Raw genomic sequence first — 27398 nt, forward strand, 5'->3', positions numbered from 1 at the left:
TTTGCATTACAGTTATCATTGCACATTATCATATACAAAGGAAACCAAGAAAATACTAAATAAAATAAATGTTATTTGGTACATTATTATCCGGACTGTTTGTGCCTGTATTTGTGTAGCTGGGGGTTTTGAGAACTTACCTCAACATGGCTGTGGTCTTTTGGGACATTGACAAAGGTTGGTAGACGTTTACTGAACCACATGGTGATTTCTCGATTCATGTTAACAGCAAAGGGCTCAAAGCCCTCCTGAAGACCACACATAGTGTAGTACTTGAATGTGCTGGCATCCTTTCCAAGGTTCATGCGGCCAATCTGTGAGAGGCCCAAGCTACACACTGGGATAAATCCTGAAGAAAAGCCCAAAATGAAATCAGTGCAACAGGCAACTGTGCTTACCAAAAATTAACAACACCTGTTTATGTCACAGGGTCCAAGTCAATCTGCGAATATGAAATTCACAACTTATTTCCAGCTCAGCTAAGTGTTTGCTCCTTGTGGGCTCTCTTGGCCAATGGCCAGGTTCAGGATAATTGGTAAGACATGACCACTCCAGCAGCAGAACAGGGCTTACCTTCCTCTGTCTCAAAGTCAGCGAAGCAGAGTTCGGAGCCCTTGTTGGTGATAAGGATCTCCCCATTCAAAGTGAAAATCATGGACTTGTCCTCCATGTTGATCATGCAGCCCACCACATCACCGGCATGCCAGGTACGGCCAAAGAAGCGGCTGCCCATGTGGAAGCGGTGACCCTAAAAAATTCAGACAGGACATTTGTGAGAAACGCAGTCAGAACACATCATCCATTGCTCAAGACAGGAGTAATGGAACACAGAATTGTGCAAGTGGTCAAATGTTCAGGAACATAACATTTGCCCAGCTGGACTCTGGGTTCAGATTCTCTTACAATAAATACAATGTGGTGGTACCTTTGAAAGACAAACTGGGGACTCACCCTATACCCATCAAACACAAAGGCTTGGTCGTCCATGCCCAGTTCCAGGTCGGATCTGCATCCTGGTCGAGCCCAACCGACACGCATGTCTCCTCCTGTAACTGCTTCAAACTCAAAGTACCATTTCCCTGTTTTCACAGCGTACGTTTTCTCTACACGGAAGAAACGGATCTTGTCGATGCTCAGCCTCTCACTTGCATGGCCAGCTTGAAGAAAGAAAAAAGAAAAACACTGAACTGACAAAGTCTTACTTTAAAAATACACATTTCACATATCTGGCAGGCTGCTATTAATGCATTCTCTCATTAATTAGTCCAGATTTTCATTCATACAGTCTGTCACATTTTGTCCAGTTTGGCAACATTCAGTCTGCCATGATGAAGTGAGACCGCAGTTGAAAGCTGTACCAAGTAGCTGTTTGAGACAGACTGAGATGCACTGCATTGTGGTAACAAGATACCCATGCTCTCATTTGTTCTCCAGCTTTCTGAGGTATGACTTGCAGGTATGACTACATGTTTGTGTTTGCTGCCTTTTCTGCAACATTGTGTTTTCATTGCCTAATTGTTCACTTATTATAGTGCTTCATTTCTGAAAACTGGCTGGAGACGAAGAAAAAAGTTAAGTGTTAGATAAGGTGAGTGTGTGGCTCATAGTTTGGAAAAATGCTGTTAAGTGTTAAACTGTATACAGCATGGTGAAAGACTGAAAAAAAAAGGCCTGAAAAAGACTCCAGATCACAGAAAGACAGAAAGCAAGGTATTGTATGAGAACTGAAATCAAAGCAAGAGCTAAAAACGTAACCCTCTCCATTAGCCTCCTCCACCATTCACCTCCCACTGCTTCACCTAACACCACCACCTTTGTCTTCCTCAGGACAGTCCACATATGCTAATACAGTAAGATTACTATGCTGAATCATTATTTTTTCATTTTTTTGATATGTAATGTTAATAATTGTTATTCTTTCAATTGTAATGTGATTTACAGCTATTTACTATTTGAGGCATGATAGAGGTTGATTTTGGGGTGAACTTGGAATGGGGTAGAAACTAATTGTAATTAGTAAAGGAACAAATAGTATTTCAATAATTGACTGGTTTTAAGGAGCACATTAGGACTATTGTACAGAATAATTAGAAGCCTGAAGTACCAAATATGCAACACGGTTAAAACAAATGTTAAGAATACGAACATGATCAAAAGTGGCACTACTGTCTGCTCCTCAACATGCAAGAGCACGTTTCTAGGTCAGTTTCAAAACATTTCCTAACTTAGGCTCAACAGACTAGCTACAGCCAAGGCAGTGAGGAAATATATTTTGGATCAAACTCATTTGATCAATATCACAGACATTACTGATGATGTTTGCTAGAAGACGAAGCTGAGAAGACTTACCGCTCTCTTGGTCTGGAGGTTCAATGTTGTATCCATACCCAATTAGTGTGCGAATAGCCTCACGGAGGCTGTCTCTGTTCGACTTCTTAGTGCGCTCATCTAATAAAGCATATGGCACCAGTCGTGGGTTGCGCTTGCTCTTCAAATCCTTCACAAGACAAAGACATCATTAATTTTCCAGCAGTGAGCAGGCTCTCCAATGCTTGAGCTACTTCAGTGTGTTTAGGGCTGGCGTTTCTTATGGGTGAGTTTGCAATCCCTCAGGACAACTGAATACTTAACTGGCCGTCTTTGTTATTAAACATCTTAGAACCCTCAATATTAGTCTTTTTTCTATGTTTACGCATTATCTAAAGAACATAGTCCTGCAAATAGTATGTACAATGTTTTATAATTTGTTGTGCCCATAAAAGAATAAATTGGCTTGCAAGGTTTAAATGACAGAGATAATTACACATTGCATCCAGATTAATATTTTTTCCTTGCATTTCTTTATTCCATAGTTGTGTTTACATGTTGTTTATCAATATAATAATATATGTCCTAGCAACTGTACTTGGTACAATGCAGTTTAACTAGTATTATTCTTTTAAATCTGAGGTTCTTGACCCAGGGTTTGCTGATTGGCTTCAGGGGTCCCTGAAACACAGACTTGCTTAGAAAATAACATTGTCTTCTAAAGGTTAAAAATAAAATAGCACTGTGCTAAAACACAATTTTGTTTGAAGATAATAAAAATTCCCTGAAATAAATTCTGTACAATATTTTCTCCTAATTTCGTGGTGTCTCGTCTAGTGTGTGTCCTCCCTCAGCCTTGAAGCTAATGTTTCCAAGATAGGCTCCGGTCCACCGCAGCCCGGCTCAGGACAAGTGGTGATTGAAATTGGATGAATTTTCTCCAGATTTATTTATGGACAATATTTCTAGGTGTCCTTAGCTTTCATCAGATTCTTGAAAGGGTTCCTGGCCAAGAAGAGGTTAAGGACCTCTGTTTTAAAAAGCTCACAGCCAATAACAGCCTGACATCTTGTGTGTCCTTACCTGCTGAATGCCATAGGTCCATCCTTGCTTGATTCTATCCTTGGCCCAGACGTTGTGAGCGTTCTCAGCCAGTTTATCAACCAGAACTTCCTGACCAGGTGTCAATTTCACGTCAGAAAGATCCAGTGGTGAGGGTTTATAACCATTCGACATCATGTAGCTTCAAACGAAACAAGAGATCACCCTAAAGCATTCCCATGTAAGACAAATCTCTCACTTGTCAATATACATGCCGTAAATAAGCACTCAGTATTGCTATTCTACTCCTTGAGGAATTTGATAAAAGTGTATAATTTCACAAAGTGGAGACATACTTCTTAGGAAGTTTCATTTTTTTTAGATCATCTTCTGCATTGATGTTGACCTGGACAACATGGCATCCCAGTGCCAGCAACGTCCTGGAATATTTACATACAGTAAAATAACCACAATCTCATTGACATTACACATACAGCATTCACAGCACTAAAAAGTACTCATGTTCATCATATTTTACACCGTACCACAACATGTTGCATTTAGTGTTGCCTTGATCTTCATTCAGGCAAAACCCAAATATTTATAGTATACAAAAACAGTACATGCTGAATGTCCATATACCTCACTGAGGGAACAATAATGATGACTGAGGGGGTTGAGTAATAACTTCTGCTTTAAGTAGTAAATATTTCCTCATGTTTCTTCCTAAGTCTTATGGTTATTGGACACATAGGTCTCAACACCTGAAGATACAAATAAACAGATGGAGCTTGGGTGGCTCTACAACTGTCACTACTTTGAGTCATTAGGGGAAACAATAGCAAGACCTCACTGTTCAGATGGCAGGACTTTGGATATCCAACAAAACAGCTCCAGAACAGTCTTCCCTACCACATTCAGAAAAAGAACTTAGATGGTGAACTTACTTTAGGGTTTCTGTAGACATCTGCAGGTTATAATTCTTTTCAGTTTCAGGTAGCTTGGAGAAATCCACCAGGCAAGGGTGCTGCCTCTTGTTATCATCTCGCACCTGAGGAAAGAACAGATTGTTAGTTCCACTAAGCCAGGTTTGAGATCAACTCAGCCCTCTTCAGATATACACAGTCTTATGTATTATGAAGACACAAAAATAGTAAAGATACACTTATTTACATACAATAAGGGTTCCATTCCATTCCAAAGTTTTTGAGAAAGTGCTATTTTGGTATGGGATGGATTCTTGAAAGCAAATTTTCTTGGAAAAATGCATATAAGTAAAAGTCTGGATTTGCAGGTGAAAAATATAACAGAATATGACTCAAATAAACGATTCTTCTGTAAACTGCTTTGAAAACCAAGGTGGAGTCCAATTAATTATTTACCAAGAAAACATGCAAAAATTTGATCTACAATGTGTTGAGTCTCAGGTGAGCAGCCATTTGTACCAATTAGAAGAATGCCAGTCAGCTCTTGTGAACAAATTACAATAATTTCACTTCAGACTTTCTGTCCGATGCTGCTTTAATGGACATTCACTCAAAAGCACTTGGAATGCCCATCTGCAGTCGCTCTTTTCTCCAGCTTTTCAGGTTGATAACATTGGGACATTCAAAGACATTCACCATGTCTTCTTTCAAGGTTCTCAAATTAAACTGTGCACATATAAATCTAACTTTATTTAAGCAATTCCCAATGCAGCTCTGGTTTGGTGGTACAGAGGTGTTTTGAGCTTAAAACACTGCAACGTAGTAGATGTCTCTTGTTAGAGAATACAACCAGACTCTGAGAAACTGTGTTGTGTTACAACAAAGGAGGTAGTAAACATGAAAATACAAAATAATACAGGCAGTCCACGGACTACGAACGAGTTCTGTTCCTAAACCCTGTCTTTAAGTCAAATTGTGTTCCTTTCTATGCATAAAAAACATTAAAGAACCACTTCTGGATACACTAAAACATCTTTAATATAACATATAAATAATAATAATAATAATAATAACAACAATAATAATATGTAACTACAGTAAGGTGATGCGGTGACGCAGCTGGTTTGGCCTGCGCCTGCTCTCTGGTGGGTCTGGGGTTCAAGCCCTGCTTAGGGTGCCTTGCGGCTGACTGGCGTCCCATCCTGGGTGTGTCCCCTCCCTCTCCAGCCTTGTGCCCTGTGTTGTTGAGTTAGGGCGACCCCGTCTGCCAGCACATCAGCAACACCTGCTGCACCCTGATGGGAGGACGCATAAAAGGCAACACCAGTGGGTCTCCCATGCAGAACCTCAGAAATGAGCAACTGCTATTTCCCACTTGACCTGTGGTTCCTGAAACACTTCCTGGATTTCTGACCTCTTGCCTGTATTCTCTTTGACCACGATTTCTGTCTTGCCCCTTCAACGAAGATCGCCGATCGCCTGACCCTTGCCTGTCCTCTGACCATTCTCTTGCCTGCTCTTTGTTTTCCAATAAATTTGGAAACTCGTACTGTGCTTGAGTCCGTCGCCTTCCTGAGCCCCACAGCCATGACAGAAGGTTCCGCCTCTAAACCGGACACAGAAGAGCTTGCTCTTATGCAAAGTGCCTTGGCTTCGCAGAGTGCCCTTCTTGGTGCGCACAACCAGCTCCCTCAAATGCATGGAAGATACCCTCGACGGGCTGATCAACGCCCTCCAAGGTGGAAGGGTTCTCCAACTCATGGAGAAGGCTGAGTCGACCCCCCTGGAAGAGGTTGCTGCACCAGCACTTCCAAGCACCCCGTACCCAGGGACCCACATCGCCACCCTGGAGAGGTATGATGGATCACCAGAGCACTGTCAAGGCTTTTTGATGCAGTGCAAGATGGTGTATGCCAGATCCCCCCATACATACCAATCAGAGAATGCGAAGATCTCCTTCATGGTGGTGCTACTGGTTGGTCCAGCACATACCTGGGTGATGGTGGGGTGGCACATGCGTCCGAAGACGACCTATGCCGTCTTCCAGAAAAAATTTGAGGCAGTGTTCGATCACCCCAATGCTGGTCGCTTGGCCGGTGACTGCCTCCTGCACCTGTGCCAGGGGACGCGGTCTGTGGCCGACTACACCCTACAGTGCCGGACCCTGGCAGAGCAGAGCGGTTGGAACTCCACTCCCCTCCTCGTCTGCTTTCAAAAGGGGCTCCAACCCTGACTGCAAACTAGCTCAGTTTGGCCTACTGCGAGGAGGCTTGGAGCTTCGACCACTTCATGGAGACTGCCATTGCTGTGGACAATCTTGGACGGGGGGGTCCCACGACGCTGGTCATCTCTCTCGCCCCTGACGCAAGCTGGTGAGGAGGCAGATTTGATGCAGGTGGGTCAGGGCAAGCTGGATCCCGAAGAAAGGAGGGGTTGCCTCTAGGGGCACCTGTGCCTATACTGCGGCTCCCTGCCATGGCCGATTAGCCTGCCTAGTGCAGCCGACATGAGGGACCCACAGAGAATTGCAGGTGAGTCCCAGGGAGTACAAGGGTCAACTGACTTTGCCGGTCTCCTTCTCCTGGGCAGAAAACCTATTGCATGCTTGCGCACTGGTGGATTCTGGGGCAGTGGGTTGTTTTATGGATATGGGGTTCGCTAAAGCCTCTCCTTGAACCGCCACCTTACCGTGGTGGAGGAGTTTGAGTGCCTGAATGATTTCAGGAGCTATGTTGCCTGGGGCTATATGCCCCTGGTAGGGTCTCCCATGGCAAACAGGTCCTGGATGACAGATGAGACAAAGTGCGGTTCAAAAGCCCCTTATGATGACAATTAAACCAAGGCTTTCGTTGACCCCGCCCGGTATGGGGCCACTGGGGCCCCACCCTGGAGCCAGGCCTGGGGGGAGGGGGCTCGCATGCAAGCGCCTGGTGGCCAGGTCTCCAAGTCATGACGTGGAGCCGCTCTTCGGTGGGCTCACCACCTGCCGGAGAAACCATAAGGGGCCGGTACGTTGTGATTTGGGCGGTGGTCGGGGCCGAGTGCCCGGCCGACCCGAACCTCAGGCGCCAACTCTGCTTTTGGGACTTGGAATGTTACCTCACTGGCGGGGAAGGAGCCTGAGCTGGTGCGGGAGGTTGAAAGATACCGTCTAGATATAGTCGGGCTCACTTCCACTCACAGCTTGGGTTCTGGAACCACTCTTCTCAACCAGGGGTGGACTCTCCACTATTCTGGCGTCGCCCAGGGTGAGAGACGGCGGGCGGGTGTGGGCTTGTTAATAGCCCCCCAGTTCATCCGCCATGTGTTGGCGTAAAATTGGAACATAAATAATCTATATGTATATAAGTATATACTGCAAGTACTACACATGTACTATTACATATATACAGAGCTTCTTGAAAGTATGTGAACTCCTTTTAAATGAAATGATTATCTAATGATAATTAGATAACGCCCACGTGGGCAGCGACAGTGACACCTGGAGGGGCGTGACTGGGAGGAACGGCCTCCCTGATCTGAACCCGAGTGGTGAGTTGTTATTGGATTTCTATGCTAGTCACGGTTTGTCCATAACAAACACCATGTTCATGCATAAGGGTGTCCATCAGTGCACTTGGCACCAGGACACCCTAGGTCGGAGGTCGATGATCGACTTTGTAGTCGTTTCTTCTATCTTCGGCCGTATGTCTTGGACACTCGGGTGAAGAGAGGGGCTGAGCTGTCAACTGATCACCACCTGGTGGTGAGTTGGATTCGATGGCGGGGGAAAAAGCTGGACAGACCTGGCAGGCCCAAACGCATAGTGAGGGTCTGTTGGGAATCTTTGGCGGAGGCCCCTGTCAGAGAGGTCTTCAACTCCCACCTCCGACAGAGCTTCAACCAGGTCCCGAGGGAGACTGGGGACATTGAGTCCGAACGGACTATGTTCCACATCTCCATTGTCGGGGCGGCGGTTCGGAGCTGCGGCCATAAGGTCTCCGGCGCCTGTCGTGGCGGCAATCCCCGAACACGGTGGTGGACACTGGAGGTAAGGGATGCCGTCAAGCTGAAGAAGGAGTTCCATTGGGCCTGGTTGGCTCATGAGACTCCTGAAGCAGCTGACGGGTACCGGCGGGCCAGACGGAACGCGGCTCTGGCAGTCGTCGCGGCAAAAATTCGGGCCTGGGAGGAGTTCGGTGAGGCCATGGAGGAAGACTTTTGGTCAGCCTCGAAGAGATTCTGGCAAACCGTCCAGTAACTCAGAGGGGGGAAGTGGCGTTCCGCCAACACTGTTTACAGTGGAAGTGGTGCGCTGCTGACCTCAACTGAGGATGTCCTCGGGCGGTGGAAGGAGTACTTTGAGGATCTCCTCAATCCCTCCGACACGCCTTCCGTAGAGGAAGCTGAGGCCGGGGACTTGGAGGGGGACTCGTCCATTACCCTGGCTGAAGTTGCTGAGGTAGTCAAAAAACTCCTCGGTGGCAAGGCTCCGGGGGTGGATGAGATCCGCCCCGAGTTTCTCAAGTCTCTGGATGTTGTGGGGCTGTCTTGGCTGACACGCCTCTGCAGCATTGCGTGGAGCTCGGGAACGGTGCCTCTGGACTGGCAGACCGGGGCGGTGGTCCCTCTTTTTAAGAAGAGGGACCGGAGATTGTGTTCCAACTATAGGGGGATCACACTCCTTAGCCTCCCTGGGAAAGTCTATGCCGGGGTACTGGAGAGGAGAATCCGACCGATAGTCGAACCTCGGATTCAGGAGGAGCAATGCGGTTTTCGCCCTGGCCGTGGAACACTGGACCAGCTCTATACCCTCACTAGGGTGTTGGAGGGTTCATGGGAGTTTGCCCAACCAGTCCATATGTGTTTTGTGGACCTGGAGAAGGCATTCAACCGTGTCCCTCATGACATCCTGTGGGAGGTACTTCGGGATTATGGGGTTCAGGGCTCGCTGCTACGGGCTGTTCGTTCCCTGTATGACCGGAGCAGGAGCTTGGTTCGCATTGACAGCAGTAAGTCAGACCTGTTCCCGGTGCATGTTGGACTCCGCCAGGGCTGCCCTTTGTCACCGATTCTGTTCATTATCTTCATGGACAGAATTTCTAGGCGTAGCCAGGGAACGGAGGGTGTCTGTTTTGGTGGCCGCAGGATCTCGTCTCTGCTTTTTGCGGATGATGTGGTCCTGTTGGCTTCATCGAATCAAGACTTACAGCGTGCACTTGGAGAGGCTTGCAGCCGAGTGCGAAGCGGCGGGGATGAGAATCAGCACCTCCAAATCTGAGGCCATGGTTCTCAGTCGGAAAAAGGTGGATTGCCCCCTCCGCGTTAGGGGGGAGTTGCTCCCTCAAGTGGAGGAGTTTAAGTATTTCGGGGTCTTGTTTACGAGTGAGGGAAAAATGGAGCGGCAGGCTGACGGACGGATCGGTGCGGCGTCCGCAGTAATGCGGTCATTGTACCGGTCTGTTGTGGTGAAGAAGGAGCTGAGTCATAAGGCGAAGCTCTCAATTTACCGGTCGATCTACGTTCCTACCCTCACCTATGGTCATGAACTCTGGATCATGACCGAAAGAATGAGATCGCGGATACAAGCGGCAGAAATGAGTTTCCTCCGCAGAGTGGCTGGGCGCACCCTTAGGGATAGGGTGAGGAGCTCAGTCACCCGGGAGGAGCTCGAAGTAGAGCCGCTGCTCCTCCGCATCGAGAGGAGCCAGTTGAGGTGGCTCAGGCATCTGTTCCGGATACCTCCTGGACGCCTCCCTGGGGAGGTGTTCCGGGCATGTCCCACTGGGAGGAGTCCTCGGGGCAGACCCAGGACATGTTGGAGAGACTATGTCTCCCGGCTGGCCTGGGAACGCCTTGGGGTTTCTCCAGAGGAACTGGAGGAGGTGTGCAGGGAGAGGGAAGTCTGGAGGACTCTGCTTGGACTGCTGCCCCCCGCGACCCGGCCCCAGATAAGCGGAGGAAGATGGATGGATGGGGTTCACTAAAGTGCACCACATCCCCGGCCAGATCTCTGCGGTTAAGTTGCAGGTGAGTGCCCTCAACAGGCAACCCTTACGGTCGGGAGTGGTAGACACCCGCACCATACTGCTCCAGGTCGGGATAGGAGCGGTGACTGGGAGGACCTGACCTTTTTTCTGATCCGTGCTCCTGACAACCTGATCATTCTAGGCTTCCTGTGGCTGGTCTGTCATGACCCCACTTTCTGATGGAGTAACTGGGAGCTGGTGGCCTGGGGCGACGGGTGCTGGCACTCCTGCCTGTCGCTTCCCTGTCGGGCCACGTCCGTCAAGGGAGTTGCAGGGCTTCCGCGGTGGTGATTCCTGAGTATGGGGATCTTCGGGAAGTCTCTACTAAGACCCGTGCAGCCAAATTTCCCCCTCACCGACCCTGGGATTGTGCTATTGATCTGTTGCCGGAAACGACATCGCCCCGGGGCTGAGTGTACTCCCTGTCTTTGTCTGAGTAGAAGGCCATGCAGGACTACCTCATGGAGGCGCTGTCTTCAGGCCTCATCCACCTCTTCTCCTCTGCTGGCTTCTTCTTTGTGGGTAAGAAAGACAGGGGCCTCTGACCCTGCATCGATTACCAAGTGTTAAATGCCATCACCATTCAGTACCCACATCCCTTGCCTCTGATCACAGCAGCCCTTGAAAGTATCCATGGAACCACCATCTTCCCCAAACTAGATTTCCGAAGCGCATACAACCTGGTCTGTATCTGAAAGGAGGACGAGTGGAAAATGGTGTTTTCCACATCCCTAGGCCATTATGAATATCAGGTCATGCCTTTTGGTCTGTTAAATGCTTTCCTCAGTCTTCCAGGCGTTTGTGAACCACGTTCTGGGGGACTTTGTCAACCGCTTTGAGATAGTCTACCTTGACGACATTCTGATCTTCTCCAAGACCCGAGAGGAATACATCAACCAATTACGGAAGGTGTTACAACAGCTGCTCCAGCAGTGGTTGCATGTCAAGGGACAGCTGGTAGCATAGTGGTTAGAGCTACTGCCTTTGGAAACAAAGGGTGCAGGTTTGATTCCCACTTCTGGCTGTAGTACCTTTGAGCAAGGTAGTTACCCTAAATTGCTCTAGTAAAAATTACCCTGCTGTGTAAATGGCTAAGTGATTATAAGCATATAATAATTATGACCTTAAAATTGTAAGTTGCTTTAGAGAAAAGTGTCAGCTAAATGAATAAAATGAAACCTCAAGGGTGAGAAATGTTTATTTCATGAGACCAAAGTCTCCTTCCTGGGGTATATCCTGAGCTGAGAAGGGGTTGCCACAGACCCCTGAAAGGTTGGTGCGGTAACAGCTTGGTCTAGGCACACCACAGTGAAGATGCTACAATGGCTTTTGGGCTTTTCCAACTTCTATAAACAGTTTATCAGAGGTTTCAGTACCTAGCAGCCCCCCTTCACAGCTCTCACTGCTTGGACAGGCTCCCGCCTGCCATGGAACGAAGCCGCCGCGACTGCTTTTCAGAACCTCAAGGAACGCTTCACCTTGGCTGTGGTGCTCAAACATCCAGACACCTCCCTGCCATTCGTGGTCAAGGTGGATGCCTCGTCTGTTAGAGTCAGGGCCGTTCTCTCCCAGCAGCAAGTGAACCCCCCAAAGCTATTTCCGCACGCATACTTTTCCTGTAAGTTGTCATCGGCCGAACACAATTATGACATAGGAAACTGGGAACTCCTGGCCGTGAAACTCGCTCTCGAGGAGTGGCAGCACTGGGTCGAGGGAGCGGTGCATCTGTTCCTCGTATTCACCGACCACTGTAATCTCGAGTATCTCGAGAAGGTCCGTTGACTGAACGCTTGTCAGGTCCGCTGGGCCTAATTTTTTACTCGTTTTCATTTCCTGGAACTGCTTTTGGCGCCGTCCCGACCATAGACCCACATTGTGGTGGACTTCCTGGTGGACTTCCCCGCCTCCGAGGGTATTAGTGGTTGTGGAACGCTTCTCCAAGGTGTGTAGGCTGATTCCGCTACCCAGCTGAAACCCTCTTCCACCAGGTGTTTTAGCTGTACAGCGTCTCAGACCAGGGGCCCCAGTTCGCCCCTAGGCTTTGGAAGGCCTTCTGGGCACGCCTAGGAGTCAAGAGGTCTCCAGGTACCTCTGGTCCTATTGCTCCCATAACCAACACCAGTGGGCCCTATACTTACCAAGGACGGAGTATGCACATAACGCTGCTTCCCACACCGCTGCAGGGCTCTCGCCCTTCCAGTGTGTGCTAGGCTATCAACCAACCCTGTTCCCTTGGCAGACCCCTCCTAGACAGGTCCCTGCGGTGGAAGACTGGCATCGGGAGAGCGGCAGCGTGTGGTGGACCATCCCGATCCACCTATGCAAGAGCTCGGAGAGGTACAAACGGCAGGCCGACAGCCACCTGCGGACCCTGTTGTTCCTGCCCGGACAACGGGTTTGGCTCTCAACGCGGGATCTCTGGTTGAAGGTGCCGCCGAAGAAACGAGCCCCGTTACATAGGCCCGTTTAAGGTCTTACAATGGGTGACCCCGGTAACGTACCGTGACCTTAGGGTACACCCCACCTTCCACGTGTCCCTTCTGAAACCCTGCGGTGTCTCGTTCCACCGGCCAGCCGTTGCGGCATCCCAGCCTCCTCCTGTGCCGGTCAACGGGGATGGAAACTACAATGTCTGGTCCTTGCTTGACTCCCACCGACGACGGGGACGGTTGGAGTACCTCGTCAACTGGGAAGGCTATGGCCTGGAGGAACGGTCCTGGGTAGATGCCCCTGACATTTTAGACCCTGAGCTGATTATGGCTTTCCACAGGGCCCATCCGGAGTGGCTGGCCCTTCGCCCCCTGGAGTGTCCTCCTTCCCGGCCTAGGGCATCCAAAGCCACCTGTCGGCGGGGGGGGGGGGGGACTGTTGCGACCCCACCTGCCAACACAGCGGCGACACCTGTTGCAACCTGATGGGAGGACGCATAAAAGGCAGCACAAGTGGGTCTCCCATGAGGAACCTCAGAAATGAGCAACTGCTATTTCCCCCTTGACCCATGGTTCCTGAAACACTTCCTGGATTTCCGACCTTTTTCCTTTTTTCTCCTCGACCACAATTTCTGTCTTGTCCCTTCAATGGAGATCGCTGATCGCATGACCCTTGCCTGTCCCCTGACCATTCTCTTGCCTGTTCCTTGTTTTCCAATAAATTTGGAAACTCACACTGCGCTTGAGTCCGTCGCCTTCCTGAGCCCCGCAGCCATGACATAAACCGATGTTCATCACATAAAACTATTTCAGAATATCCATAATTTCTGATCACCTTCCTACTAATACTTTTTTTTAAATGGGCATGGTTTGTGATTATGGGTTGTATGTAAGTTGGAAGTTCATAACCCAGGGACTGCCTGTAAATGAAAGGTTCAACAGCTCTTGGAGGTGTCCCAGGAAAAAGGGTGCAGACAGTGAAACAACAGATGAACAGAGGGAAAAAAAAATCACAAAATTCAAAGTTATCACCCTCTGGCAAATGTCCCCTATACACCATTGCTTGTGTCACTACTGGAGTGACCAAGTTTAATTTAAAAATGAAACAATTAAATTGGTAACAGATATGGGTCAAAAATGCTCTTTTACTGAACAGGGATGTGTAACCTTAGTGTAATAGAATGTCTTATATTCCAATTAATTTATCTGTGAAGATCTTGGAAGGCAGATTGTGCTATGGGTGAAGTCATTCCATACATAAAAGCCCTTCCGTGAGTCAAAAATATGGTCACGATGGCTGAGGTCAAGGGTGGACAAGAGAACTGGAACTGAAGAGAAATTGATACACAGGTATGGTTTACCTTCCCAGATTTTTAAACTATACTGTTATTGTGACAGAGAGTGAACCCATTGTTTTGGCCTGCCAAACAACAAATACAGCTGCCAATTTGCAGCAGAGCCAAAATGACTGGGGAAGGAAGTGACACGGTTACTGCGGTGATGCAAAAATGACTTGGGGAAGGAGGTGACACAGTTACTGTGTAGGAGCCAAAATGGCTGGAAAAAAGTAACAATTACTGTGGTTGAGTCAAAATAACTGGGGAAGGAAGTGACAGAGTTATTGTGGTGGAGCCAAAATCGTTGGGACATTACCACTATGTATGCAGATTGTTGCCACAGGATGACATCTTCAGCTTTATACTCTGACCAGTCTTGAGATTAATTTAACCTACTTTTTGTGTGACACGTAATAAACAGAGAAAGAAACCAAGGTAAGGCAGCAAACTACAAGCAACTAACTACCATGTCTAAAATGAAAGATGGTAATGCCATGACAGAGAATGGTATTTTGTTTCCACTTACCCGCTGTTTAATTTGAACCGCAAATTATAAAAGAGAAAGCAACATGATGTACAGACATTTGTTGCTTGAATGGTGACAAACAATATTAGGTTAGAATTAATTTACCCACAGTTCAAACTGCTGAACTTGTGTCCCACTGAAAAAGCTTGATTTTTCCTTTGTTGCTTCATTACAAGATCACCTTTAAATACACATTTTTCTGAACCGCTTGTCCCATACGGGGTCACGGGGAACCGGAGCCTACCCGGCAACACAGGGCATAAGGCCGCTGGAGCCTAAAACATGATATCTGGTTTTGCAATTTTAATCAGTATTGTTTGGGAACAAATATGGCATGCAGTAAGTTAACACTGATTTTTGAGTCATTGGGATGACATTTATAATAGGAGTACGTTAGAGGCCCTATGACCTTCTCCTTCTGTTGTGCTGAGGGTACCGTGTCCTATAAAATGGGAGGTCATGTTTAATAGTACAGTTATCCCTGAAATGACTGTAAGAACATGAGGTTTTGAACGGTTTCATTTAATACCACTGCCTTTGGCTTGCGGGGCATTTCTTCACATTTACACAGACCGAATTTGGATTTTGCGCTCATCCTGACAGCTGAGCGATACAAGACCAGGGCCACCATGTTGTCTTTTTCACAGTTATAGTAGTCTGGCACATGCTGCATTATGGTTGTTTACTAGTTTCTTCTGTTACTGTATAATCTCAGTAATCGTGGCTCCCATTTGGTCTGTCCAAACCTTGTCAACTTGATCAACCAGGAGTACAAATTCATTATCATTGTTTTCGGTGATTTTTATTGTGTATCCTGCCCTATTTTGTCTCAAACATTAATAAACAAACACTGAATATCATATGTATGAATTTTTTTTGATTGTATATGTGTATGGTATGTAAAAGCTATAAAAGAGCTGAACAAGTGCAGGTAGACAGCCATACAGTATTACAGATTAATTAATGAAGGGAAACTGCCTTATTACATTGTTATGACAACTAATGTTAAATATTGACGTAATTGTCTACTTTAATGTGATTTGGGGATATTTTAGCAAAAACTGGTGTCAACATTGTGGCTTGGGGATGCATAAAACTTTTTGCCATTGAAACTAATGTTTGTTACTTCTTCGGTTTACAGAAATTCACCGAAGTAAGGTTTTTTTTCAGAAATGCATTAGCTTCGTAAGGTAGGGAAGGACTGTACTTGTTTCCAGTTTGTGCCTAAACAACAGTGCAGCAGCTTCTAGCAGTGTTTCAGAATGCACCTACCTTGCCATACGACCAGCCAAGCTCGATTTTGTTCATAGCCCAGAGCTCATGAATGTTCTCAGCTAGTTTGTCTCGGACTTTCTCCAGGTGTGGAGGCATAACAATCTGAAAGAGCAGGGGAGAGCAGGGTGAGTTAAAAACAGCACTCCTGTTAACCACATCATTGGACACAGTCAATTACTATTCCTCCATCACAGAAAAGCTGCTGTGTCATACTTAGAACTCAGTGGATTTACTGCATCCTGTAAATTAATCTTTTTCACCACGGCACACAATTATGTGCAAACTGATCTGCAGTGTAATGAAAACAGAATTAAATCCATAAAGTAAATGAATAAATATACGGTGCAGTAAAGCAGAGAAGCAGTGTCTTATAACTAATAGGATGTTTATAAATCCAAAGACCCGCAGTAAGGTACAATGTGGTTTACCTGACTGGTTTCCACAGGTGTAGGGATGAAGGAGGCCTGGGACATGAACTGGGTAGTGCCCAGCAGGTCCCTGACTCCATCCTGGTCACGCTTGTACTCCTTCACCGGCTCCACCCGCATTTTCTCCTTGGGCAGCAGGGCCTCATAGCATGGCGCATAGCCCGAAGGGGGCAGGAATTTGAAGTCGCCATGGCGACCACCCAACAGAAAACGCACCCTGCCAAGATCCAAACCATCCCCCCCATGTCACAGGCAGTCACTCAAGCAAGATTCTTTTACTTCAATGCAAGGCACATGGGGCTCCTTTACCCATAACCTGTCACAGACCTAAACCTGTCATCTGGAGATGAAATGTCATTCTGACAAGGATGATGCCCCCACGATCATGACGCAAACAACATTTCTGACATCTGCTGGTTCCATGCTGAGTGTAACAATCAATTATTAAGGATAGATGCAAGGCACACCATTCTGTGCCCCGTTTTTGAGAGCTGAGGCAGCAGAGACCCGTGACATCACTTGCTAATCCCTTCCTGAGCTAAAAAAACAGTTGAACACATATTCAACACAAATGCCATAATCAAACTATGAGAAAGCTATGAGGTAACACCGTCTACGTGCACTATGTACACTGTAGTCCCCTGTAAGGTGAAGAATTATGTTAACAAAGACTTATCATTTTATTGAAATGTAACGCTAAGAGGTCAAATTAGAAGGGAAAATTTTGATTAAAACATAGCGCATGGATAACACAAGCTGGAAAAACAAGGCTGATCACATGTTCCATGTTAGCTCACTAGAGCCAGAAATTGCTAATCTGAAGTAACCATAGCAACACCAATGAGGAAACATCCTACCACCTGTGTCCAGACTGAGCCAATATAAATAGCTCAGTGTTGTTTTTCTACTTTTCTTGTTATTCAGTTTCAATACAATTCTTTGACATCTAGAAACCCACACTGGATCAGGCTTGAAATCAGTTGAGCAGACACATTTTTCAGCATGTTTTTATGTTTGTACAAATGTCTATATGCATGAATATGTGTATGCATTTGTACAAATATGTCAGAGTGTGTGACAGACATGAGTGAGAAGGTGAGTGTGTGGGCCACATACTTGACTCCGGCAGAGAAGCTGACAACGGGGAAGAAGAGGCCATCGGTGTTGAAGTTCTCAAACATGCCCTGCACGGGCTGTCCATTGATGCGGAAGGAGATGCTGGGAGCACCTAAGTCCAGGCAGCAACTCACCACATCATCCGAGGTCAGCAGGTGTTGGTTGATGGAGGCCACCGCCCGTGGGACACGCCCTGTGCAGTAGATGATATTAAAAATATTGTGCGGTTTTGTCCATGTGCCCTAAATACTGACTATGTACCAGTAAAAAGGGAAGGAAGAGGAAACTCACCAGACCACAGGTGCAGGCCATCAAAGCCATATGAGTAGAGGTCATCCCCAACACCGTTACCCCCCCAGCCCTCTCCACCCCCTGGGTAAGGGGCATACCCCTTGGTGTTGGCCCAACCCACGCGAAGGTGGGAAGGCTCACTGGTCAGGAAGGGGTCCACCTGGTCAATCATCAGCTCGTAGTACCACTTTTTGTACTGGGCTGAACCCTCGCTCACACCCAGGAAGATATTGGGCCTCATGCTGAAGAGAGGAAACACATAGCCAGACCCAATCACATACCTAATTTGTCTAGTTTCTCAAAATTCCAAAAGGTTGTCCTATAGATATCAGCACCACGGAAATAAATCAAATGCATGCAATGTCTGACAGCAGTTCAGAGCAGTTTCGTGACTGGAAGCCAGGTGGAACAGATTTATACAGATACAGATGAATAAATTTAGGCTCTGGGTGCTGTTACCTCTGGACATCATTGACCAGCCGTGTTTGGAGAAGCAGGTCTCTCTTGGGGAGCAGGTGATCACAGATCAGGTTTTGGTTGGCCCGCACAGCCACGCCATTGCAAACACAGAGGGAACAGAGCACGTCCAGAATCTAAAGAACAGTCAGGGACCATGACAAAGAGAGCAGAATACAGTCTCCCTCATTATGAAGGTAATTTGTTCTTGACAAAATCCTTCATGAGGTGAATTCTTATAAACTGAAGACATAATTACCAATGGTTTCAATGGTAAAAATTTTTATGTATTACTGAGCTCTAAAAGTAGTATCCAATGATGCTAATTATGCTGGGACAGCTGGTAGCGTACTGGTTGGAACTACTGCCTTTGGACCCAAAGGTTGCAAGTTTAATTTCTTGCCGTAGTACTCTTGAGCAATATATTTGCCCTAAATTGCTCCACAAAAAATAAAAAAATTATCCAGCTGTAAAAAAATGGATAAACAATTTTAAGTTGCTTTGGATAAAACCATCAGCTAAATGAATAAATGTCAATCTAAAATATCACCAAATTCCATTAAGTTGGACAGTTACTTCAATAATTAACATCAGTTATCATAACACGGTGAAATACAGCAGTTTCCCTTCAATATTTAGTCTATAGTACTGTATGGCTGTCTACCTCCACTCATTTAGCGTTCATTGCTATTGCATATTGTTCACGTAACTGCTCACAAACAAAACACTGATATGTATGATACTCAGCATTGATGTATTAATAAACAGAAAACAGAACAGTAATAACATAAGAAATCAATGAAAACAATGCAAAAGAAGCCCACCAAGCAACTCAACAAGGTTTGGATGATGATCACAGATTATAAAAGGCGAAAGTAGCAAACAAGGTCTAAAGGTTTTTGAGAATTTAATGCAGCATGAGCTAAACCACAACTGTCTAGAAGACTGCACAGTGATCTGTCCTTGTAATGTAAAAAAAAATGCCCCGCAAGGCAAAGTAAGCATATTACACAAAACTCTTCACAAAGTCAAATGAGCTTATCTTTGGGGAAGACCAGTTCTCATTTTAGTCTATTTCCACTGCTGTGTAAACTGAACTCTTGAATGAAAATCATAGAAGAGTAGCACTCTACGTGAGCCATTCTCCATTGTCCAGTGCAGTGGAAGGAGAATCCACTGCCTGCAGCTTGAGTGACTGTCACTTCCACTTTGCTAGTAAAGCCACATTCTGCATAAACATATGGTCAAATTTCTCTCTCTCTCCCTCATATACACAAAGTTTACATACATACATTCTGTACAAACCCTTTTCAACCACACAACATAAACAATACAGCATTACTTGTGGTTCAGCGGTCTTAGCAAAATCATGTTAAAAATATTGGTGTGCATGATATCAGGATTACCACCATCTTTGCTACAGAATCAGTTGTTGTCTAACCTCTACTACTGCACATTATCACTGCATAGTCAATCATAAAGATTACTCCACAACCATGGCAAAATCATCTATTTAAAGACAATACCCCAAATTGGGGTTTTTTTTATAAAAAGCTTCCATCAGAATCCCATTTAAGAGTGACAAACTATGTGCATGCACAAATCGAGCCACGACAATATTAATATCACAGTCCCAAGTCCCCTCTTGCCACACCTCTGGAGCTACAACCCTGGGTATTTACCATGTGGTGAGCAACCATGCGAACCAACTGTGCCTCACCTTGTGGTTGCGGCCGTGTTTATACAACAGTGAGATGATGGACTTGATGTGGCCTCTCTGGATGATATTCAGGGCTTCTGGACTCTCAATTAAGATGCAGTGGAGAACCTCAAGGATTCCTGCATAGTCAAAAGAGGCATTGAAATATGAAAAAAAAAAGGCTTTTTCCACCTGAGGGAGACCGAGCACTGAGCAGCTAATCGGACAAATGTTCCCAAAATCCTCAATGAGCCAAATGTGACTAGGGTAATGACTGGTTTAATAAAAAAATGGTCTAAGCTTCCAATCTTCTTATGCTTTCTAAAGTCCTCATGGAACTGCACAAATTGAATTTTCGCTGAGATGTATGTTGTTTTGGAGAAAAGTGTCTTATAAATAAATAAATGTAAATGTAAACTTGCTGAAGAATCTGCTGTGTGACCTGGCACCATTTGGCCTCACTGGTTGGCAGAAGATCACACTAGGGGTGACCCGGGGTAACGTTTAGGGGGGGATCTGGGAGACGCTGCCACAGGCACTTATGGCCCTGATAAAAATCTCTGATTGGTGCCTCCTTTCTCAGCACCTTTAACCCTTTTGAGTTGAAGCAGGGCCTGAAACCAAGAACGAGGGGTGGTAGAAGGAGCTTGGCGATACCTGAGGACGACTCCAGTCTCTCCAGCTTGCTGACCAGCCAGTCCAGGTTTTGGGAGAACTGGGTGCAGTTGTTGCGGTTCCCCTGGATCAGGGCAGCTGAACAAGACAAAGATGAAATGCTGAGGAAGGCACAGAAGATCACTTTTTCTCTGGCTGTCCTTTAACTTTAGCCTGGGGTTTTTCTCGTCCTCATGCCACGAGATATGGATGTCCAGCTCAAGGGCATACAAATGGCGGCTCAAAAAACCTACCTTCTCTGAAGGGGAGAACAGTATCCTGTTATTGCCCTTCATGTATATTAATTAGCAGATCAATTACTGAGAATAGCAAAAAACTGAGGAAAGACAATGTGATAGATAACTCCTACACTTTAATACACTGTGCCAGTGGAAGGGACCTTATGTGAGTTGTACACAAAGGACATCATGTGGTGTACAACACAGCATGGCCATTGGAAGTCTCCAACAGGCAGACAATCATTAAGGCTCAAATCCTGTAGTTTTAGAGTTAATACAGGGAAATCACCATGGGCGGTGATAAATCACATTAAATTAACTTCCCTCCTATTTAGAGGAGGAATTGTCAGCAGGAAGAGAAGAAGGTAAGCTGGAGACTGACATAAAAGAGTAAGCAGAACTGGGGGGCTCCAATCTTCTGTACTAGCACCGAGCACCCCCAGCAACAACTGAGTGTGGGAATGCGGGAGCGGGTAGGCTCAGCAGGACCTTCTTACCCAGAAGCTCGTACAGAAGGTTGAGTATCTCCTTCCAGGCAGCACCAGCCTCATCTCCAGCGCACTCCCCAAAGTGGGCTGCACTGTTGTACACACTCAGGCGGTCGATACAGCTGGACACCAGGGTCAGCATGCCCTGAAACACACTGCAGTCAGCCTCAGAGGTCCTGCGCCCCACTCCAGTAATTCCCACACACTCCCATTGCTTCCATGCATTAAGTGAGAGGATAACCCCAGAGAAAGAACAAACTCAGAGTCACCACAAGAATGAGCACAGAACATTTTCAAAAAGCTGCTGAGCTGGAGGGACATGGGGAAAAATGATCAGACTGCAGGTGATTTACAATGTTCAATTAGAGCTGCATGTCAGCTACTAGCAATAAAAAAATTGCTGCTAATAAATGACGAGAAGGGAGAGAAAAATAAGCTTCACAGATGAATATTAATCTAAATAAATGGAAAGGTCCAAGCTTTCACAAGCAATGAGTTTCCGTGTAGATCAATAGTGTGTGGCGGACACAGTAAAAGAGCACTGGACTCACTAAAGCTAGCTGGCACCTTTAGTACAATACTTACAGTGTAGCTGAGCAATCAGTCTTCTGAAAATACTCAAATGAAAGTGCACCAATGTGAAGATCACCAAATTACAGTCAGCAGAAATTACAGCTGAAGTTCACATTAAAACACTTTATTCCATACATTTATTCCATGTAGAATTCAATTTAGGGATATGCTGCACAAACAACTCAGTATTGTGCAATATCATGGCATAGTATGTGCATATCACAGTTGAATATCATGGCAACAAAGCCACACATTACTCTATTCATGAGAAACAGAACTGGCACTATATAATTTAAAAAAGTCTCAGCAGAAGAATGAGTTTACCTATCAGCCACAACATTAAACTACTGACAAGTAGAGTGAATATCATTGATTCTCTTGTAAAAAAAAAATATTGGTAGGAGGTTATCAGGATTCATCTATTCTGCATTTTATGCACCTACTCGAGTGATAAACATCAGTGCACCAAGTGGAAGGTAACAAATTAGGTTCACTTAAGAGTCACATGTCTGCAGCCATGTCTCTTTCTCTTAATGTAATGCACAAATTGTATTTTTGCTGAATGTATGTCGCTTTGGACAAAAGTGTCTGCTTAATGAAAATATGTAAATGTAAATGTTACAGTGTCACCTGTCAAGGGGTGGGATATATAAGACAGCAAGAAAAATGGCTAAGTGTAAGGATCTGAGAGACTTTGACAAGGGCCAAATTGTGATGGCTACACGACTGGGTCAAAGCATCTCTGGGGTGTTCCCAGTATGCAGCGGTTAGTACCTACCAAAAGTGGTCCAAGGAAGGGCAACCAGTGAACCAGTAACAGGGTCATGGGCACCCAAGGCTCACTGATGTACATGGGGAGCAAAGGCTAGCCCGTCTGGTCTGATCCCACAGAAGAACTACTGTAGCACAATTGTTGGAAACCTTAATACTGGTCATGACAGAATGGTGTCAGAACACACAGTGCATCGCAGCTTGCTGCATATAGGGCTGCGTAGCCACAAACTGGTCACAGTGTTCATGCTGACCCCTGCCCACCGCTAAAAACACCTACAATGGGCACGTGAGCATCAGAACTGGATTATAGAACAATGAAAGAAGGTGGCCTGGTCTGATGAATCACATTTTCTTTTAGGTCATGTGGCTGGGTGTGTGTGCATTGTTTTCCTGGGGAAGAGATGGGAGCAGGATGCACTATGGGAAGAAGGAAAGCCAGCAGAGGCAGTGTGATGTTCTGGGCAGTGTTCTGCTGGGAAACCTTGGGTCCTGGCATTCATGTGGATGCTACTTTGACATGTACCACCTACCTAAAGACTGTTGCAGACCACGTACACCCCTTCATGGCAACGGTATTCCCTGATGGCAATGGCCCTAACACACTGCAAAAATTATGTGGAAATGGTTTGAGGAATATGACAAAGAGTTCAAGGTGTTGACTTGGCCTCCAAAATCCCCAGACCTCAATCCCATTGAGCATCTGTGGGATGTGTTGGAAAAACAAGTTCGATCCTTGGAAACCCCGCCTTGCAACTTACAGTACTTAAAGGATCTGCTGCTAATGTCTGGCTGCCAGATACCACAGGATACCTTCAGAGGTCTTGTGGAGTCCATGTCTGTTTTGGCAGAACAAGGGGGACCTACACAATATTTGGCAGGTGCTTTTAATGTTTTGGCTGACCGGTGTATACATACCCACACGCACACACGCCTATATACAGTACATATATAAAAAAATAGGGGGGTTGCAAACTCTAACACAGGAGGTTAGACAATGACACTACTGACTTACTATTTAAGAACTGTTGACATATTTATGAGACCACTGTAAAAAGTTATGCTGCATCAAATAAACTGCTCTAAAGAAATCTGTTCCCACTTTAAAATATTGTTTTAGCAGCAGTGGAACTACCTGTACTGTTTGAAATCACCACTTACTAAAATTGCCAAAAACAAGTGAGAAAGTAACAGTTCAAATAACAGTCATGTGGTCAACATCTGAAGATCCTTCTGTAAATATGAGGGTGACCAAAGTATTTAAATTTCTTCCACATGGATATTTGATCTGACTGACGGTTCAAATGAGTTCTGAAATAGTGCTATGTGATCACACTTGTGAAGTACTGTAACATTTTTCCTAGTTTTACATTTGTGAATGTATTTGAAATGTCTCACTGTACTGTTTCTGCTCTGTGCTACTGTGTCCCAGTGCTGTTCTGCTGTTAATTCAAAAAGGAACATATTTTAAAATTTTTGTCGTCCTTCCCAATTTTGACCCAGTTTCATAGTTTCAAATCTGGCCTCAGACAGTTTGCCAAAGCAACACAAACACCACCTGGACAGAACAGACAGGAGAAGCTCTCCTCCAAGATGACCATCTATTTCACAACGTGCCCATCTCATGCTGTGTGTGTTCTTCCACTGGTTGAAAGAAAGGTGTCTTCCTCTCTTGACTGCACTTACTTCCTGTTTGAAGAGGTTCTGGCGGTTCTTGAGCGAGCGTAGCTTGATCTGCTTCTCCTCATGCTCCAGCTCAGCATCAGGGAGCTGGAAGTAGGTGATGAGGTCATTCAGAGTCTGCAAGACCTCCTCAATTGGCAGGGTGACCGTCACACGGTTCTTCCCACTCAGACTGTCAAGGTCTCTGGTAGAAATGGGACACAAGAATGAGGACCCCAAACACATTCAAAAGAAAATTCCAGCACAGGACTGCAGCACAGATTTCCCTGAGGATATTAGCTAGTGCAGCACTGCTGCAGTTCTGCTCTAAAAAGGGGGGACATAATGACTACAAAGGAAAGCACCCCATAGTAGTATCACCCCGTTACAGTGGCCACCCCAAACATATTCTCTTAGAGATAAGTAATTGTTGAACATGTAAGAGACTGTTCCCTGTGTTCACTTGCTGGTTTTATTCCACCTGATGGAGTACTTCAGGTCACCCGAAGAAGTGAATTTGGAACTGGATTTTCCGAAGCAAAGCAACAGAGCTGCAAGCACCAGTCCAAGCTGATCACACAGTGTGGACACAGCAGGTCCCCTGGAGGACTGATGGAAGGAAGAGGCGATGCATACCTGATGAAGTGGTTGAAGAGCCCGGTGGTGTTGCGGATGATACGCGCTGCCCGTGATTCCTCATGCTGGCAGCGCTGCAGTGTCAGCCCGTCATCCATGTGGCCCTCCGAGTGGAGACAGGCCTGGCAGGACCACAGGGGGACATGAATGAACACAAGAACATCTGAGAGTAGGGCTAAAATCTTGAGCTATCTGATTCCCATCTGTTGATGGTCTCTCGAACACATGTTCCATCAGTGGATGCTGCAGGACCTGGGTTTCATTCTACTGAGAGTGGACTGTGCCAAAGGTCCCATGGGGTTTTCCAGTAGTTAAGCAAATATCTACTCAGACTCATTTAATCATACTCAAACACTGATATTTCAGTGAAACTGTCACACAGCTGTTTGACTGAACTGTCATAATCTGGAAAGATCTGACTGTGATTATCCAGAACTCCCACGATGGTGAAAAAGAATTTTTCCTCCACAAAGCTTTTAGAGACATGAGACTACAGGCTCACCCTTCTCTTCAGAGGGCCCAGCCGAGCAGATTTTACATCAGGTGCCTGGTAGGACAGCCACAGCCCTGTGGCCACGTGCATGACGAAGCAGATCGAGTCGCCATACTTAATCTCCGCCACCCCCATACCCTCAATATCCCGTTTGGGACTGGACTCCACCTTTTCCTAAAAAGGAGAAACACAACCATACAGACCCGTGGTTCTTTCAGCAGCACTTGACAGAAGATTCTTTGAGGTTGACATGCTCCAGACATACGCAGCATTGTTTAAACCACGTTTGATGGCTGTCTCCGACCCATTTTCGGAGAAAGTAAATTAACTCATTGGCATGAAAATTAGAGTGGTTAAAATGCAGCTAGTAGTGTTATCACTTTGTCCTTGATGGCCTATAATTCCAGCTGAAGACTGAAAGGTCCACCATGAAAGAGTGTACCCCAAGGTAGACTGGTTGAACCACTGTTACACTCATCATTGTTTTTACTGTGTTCCATAATAACCAAAAATAGGAGCAGTAGTAACTTCCTGAATGTCAATCTGCATTTATAAGGGGAGTACCAAGGGCCAGAAAGTTTGCTGAGGAAAAACTCAGTGAAGGATGTGAGAAGTACTGCCATGGGGACTTCTTAATGAGGTTGACTGCGGGGGGATGTGCCTGGGTTTGGTAGCAGGTTCCAGTTTTCAGTGATGCTGAATTAACTCCCTAAAGAAGTTTCACCTCTATTCATTTAATAATTCGGTATGGTTTACAACTCCAGGTGAAGTGACAAATCCAACAAGAGCAGAAAAATATCTATATAGTCCTTTTCCTTTCTTTTTCAATGAGCAGCATTTAAAACATATTGTTGCTGATTATGCAGGAAGCTGATAGCATAGTGATTAAACCTGCTGCCTTTGGCCCCAAAGGTCATAGGTTTGAATCACACCTCTGGTTGTAGTACCCTTGAGCAAGGTACTTGCCCTAAAATTGTTCCAGTAAAATTACCCAGCTGTATAGATGGGTAAAGAACTGTAGATTGATTAACAGCGTAAGTCAACTTGGAGAAAAGTACCAGCTAAATGAATAAATGTAAATTATAAAATGAGTTGTAGGTCTATTCACCTGTAAGGAAACAGTTTATCATAGATCCCACCATTCTGAACTCTCAGTTCTGCATCAAACCATTCAAAGAGCTATTCAGTTACTGGTTGGCAGAATTTTAACCTTTGCTCACACTGAAATATTTACATTTATTAATTTAGCTGATGTTTTTCTGTAAAGCAACTTTAGTTTTAAGCTTCTTAGAATGATTTGCCTAGTTATATGCCTGGGGAAGTCAAATCAGGTCCAAAGGTGGAGGTTCCAACCACTATACCACCAGCTGCCTCCTGAAAAGCAGTATTTTTGAAAGCTCCAAAAGTGCACCCACCTTAGAGGCTCTGAAGCAGAAGGCAGTGGTGGTTGTGTCAGACTTTTCCCTATCCTGCAACACCAGCCCCTTGTCTTCGGTCCATGCCAGGTAGTGGCCCGTGGTGAGGTGGCGCAAGCGGAAAGGCTGTCCCCAGCGGATATGACTCCCACTCCAGCTGGGAAGTGCAACAACCCACCAGTTATTAACCCACATGTAGACAAGGACACATGCACAAACCCCATTTCCAGAAAAGTTGGGATGTTTCCTAAAATGCAATAAAAGCAAAAACCTGCAATTTGTATTTTCTCTTGAACCTTTATTTAACTGACAAGAGTACAAAGAAATGACTTTTAATGTTGTGGCTGACGAACGTGACTGTATTTTGTATATAAGCAAATTTCGAATTTGATGCCTTCAATACACTCCAAAAAAGTTGGGACAGAGGCAAAATAAGAGTGAAAGTTTATAGAATATTCAAGTAACACTGTTTTGGAAGATTTCACAATAAGCAGGTGAATTGGTAACTGGTGAGGGAATCATGATTGGGTCTAAAAGAACCATCTACCAAAAGACACAGTCTTTGCAGACAAGGATGGGTCATGGCTCACCACTTTGTGCCAAACTTTGTGAGAGACTGTCAATCAGT

General features: G+C 45.7%; 1 protein-coding gene across 7 annotated transcripts in view; it reads right to left on the reverse strand.

The window, feature by feature from the left end:
- LOC108919534 (ryanodine receptor 3) overlaps positions 1 to 27398 on the reverse strand; it is a 200030-nt gene that overhangs the window by 97109 nt on the left and 75523 nt on the right. For all 7 annotated transcript variants that reach the window (XM_029258294.1, XM_029258293.1, XM_029258295.1 and 4 more), the window contains 19 exons: positions 26771 to 26927; positions 25365 to 25529; positions 24863 to 24984; positions 24251 to 24431; positions 21230 to 21365; positions 20497 to 20592; positions 19861 to 19979; positions 18144 to 18277; positions 17685 to 17926; positions 17394 to 17586; positions 16278 to 16494; positions 15847 to 15951; positions 4296 to 4399; positions 3705 to 3788; positions 3391 to 3550; positions 2350 to 2497; positions 952 to 1157; positions 574 to 748; positions 141 to 349 (listed from right to left, as the gene is read on the reverse strand). In XM_029258294.1, the coding sequence (XP_029114127.1) occupies positions 141 to 349; positions 574 to 748; positions 952 to 1157; positions 2350 to 2497; positions 3391 to 3550; positions 3705 to 3788; positions 4296 to 4399; positions 15847 to 15951; positions 16278 to 16494; positions 17394 to 17586; positions 17685 to 17926; positions 18144 to 18277; positions 19861 to 19979; positions 20497 to 20592; positions 21230 to 21365; positions 24251 to 24431; positions 24863 to 24984; positions 25365 to 25529; positions 26771 to 26927 (2953 nt within the window). The remainder of the gene's footprint in view (positions 1 to 140; positions 350 to 573; positions 749 to 951; positions 1158 to 2349; positions 2498 to 3390; positions 3551 to 3704; positions 3789 to 4295; positions 4400 to 15846; positions 15952 to 16277; positions 16495 to 17393; positions 17587 to 17684; positions 17927 to 18143; positions 18278 to 19860; positions 19980 to 20496; positions 20593 to 21229; positions 21366 to 24250; positions 24432 to 24862; positions 24985 to 25364; positions 25530 to 26770; positions 26928 to 27398) is intronic.

Source organism: Scleropages formosus, chromosome 15, assembly GCF_900964775.1.
Source record: "Scleropages formosus chromosome 15, fSclFor1.1, whole genome shotgun sequence".
Classification (NCBI taxonomy): Eukaryota; Metazoa; Chordata; class Actinopteri; order Osteoglossiformes; family Osteoglossidae; genus Scleropages; species Scleropages formosus.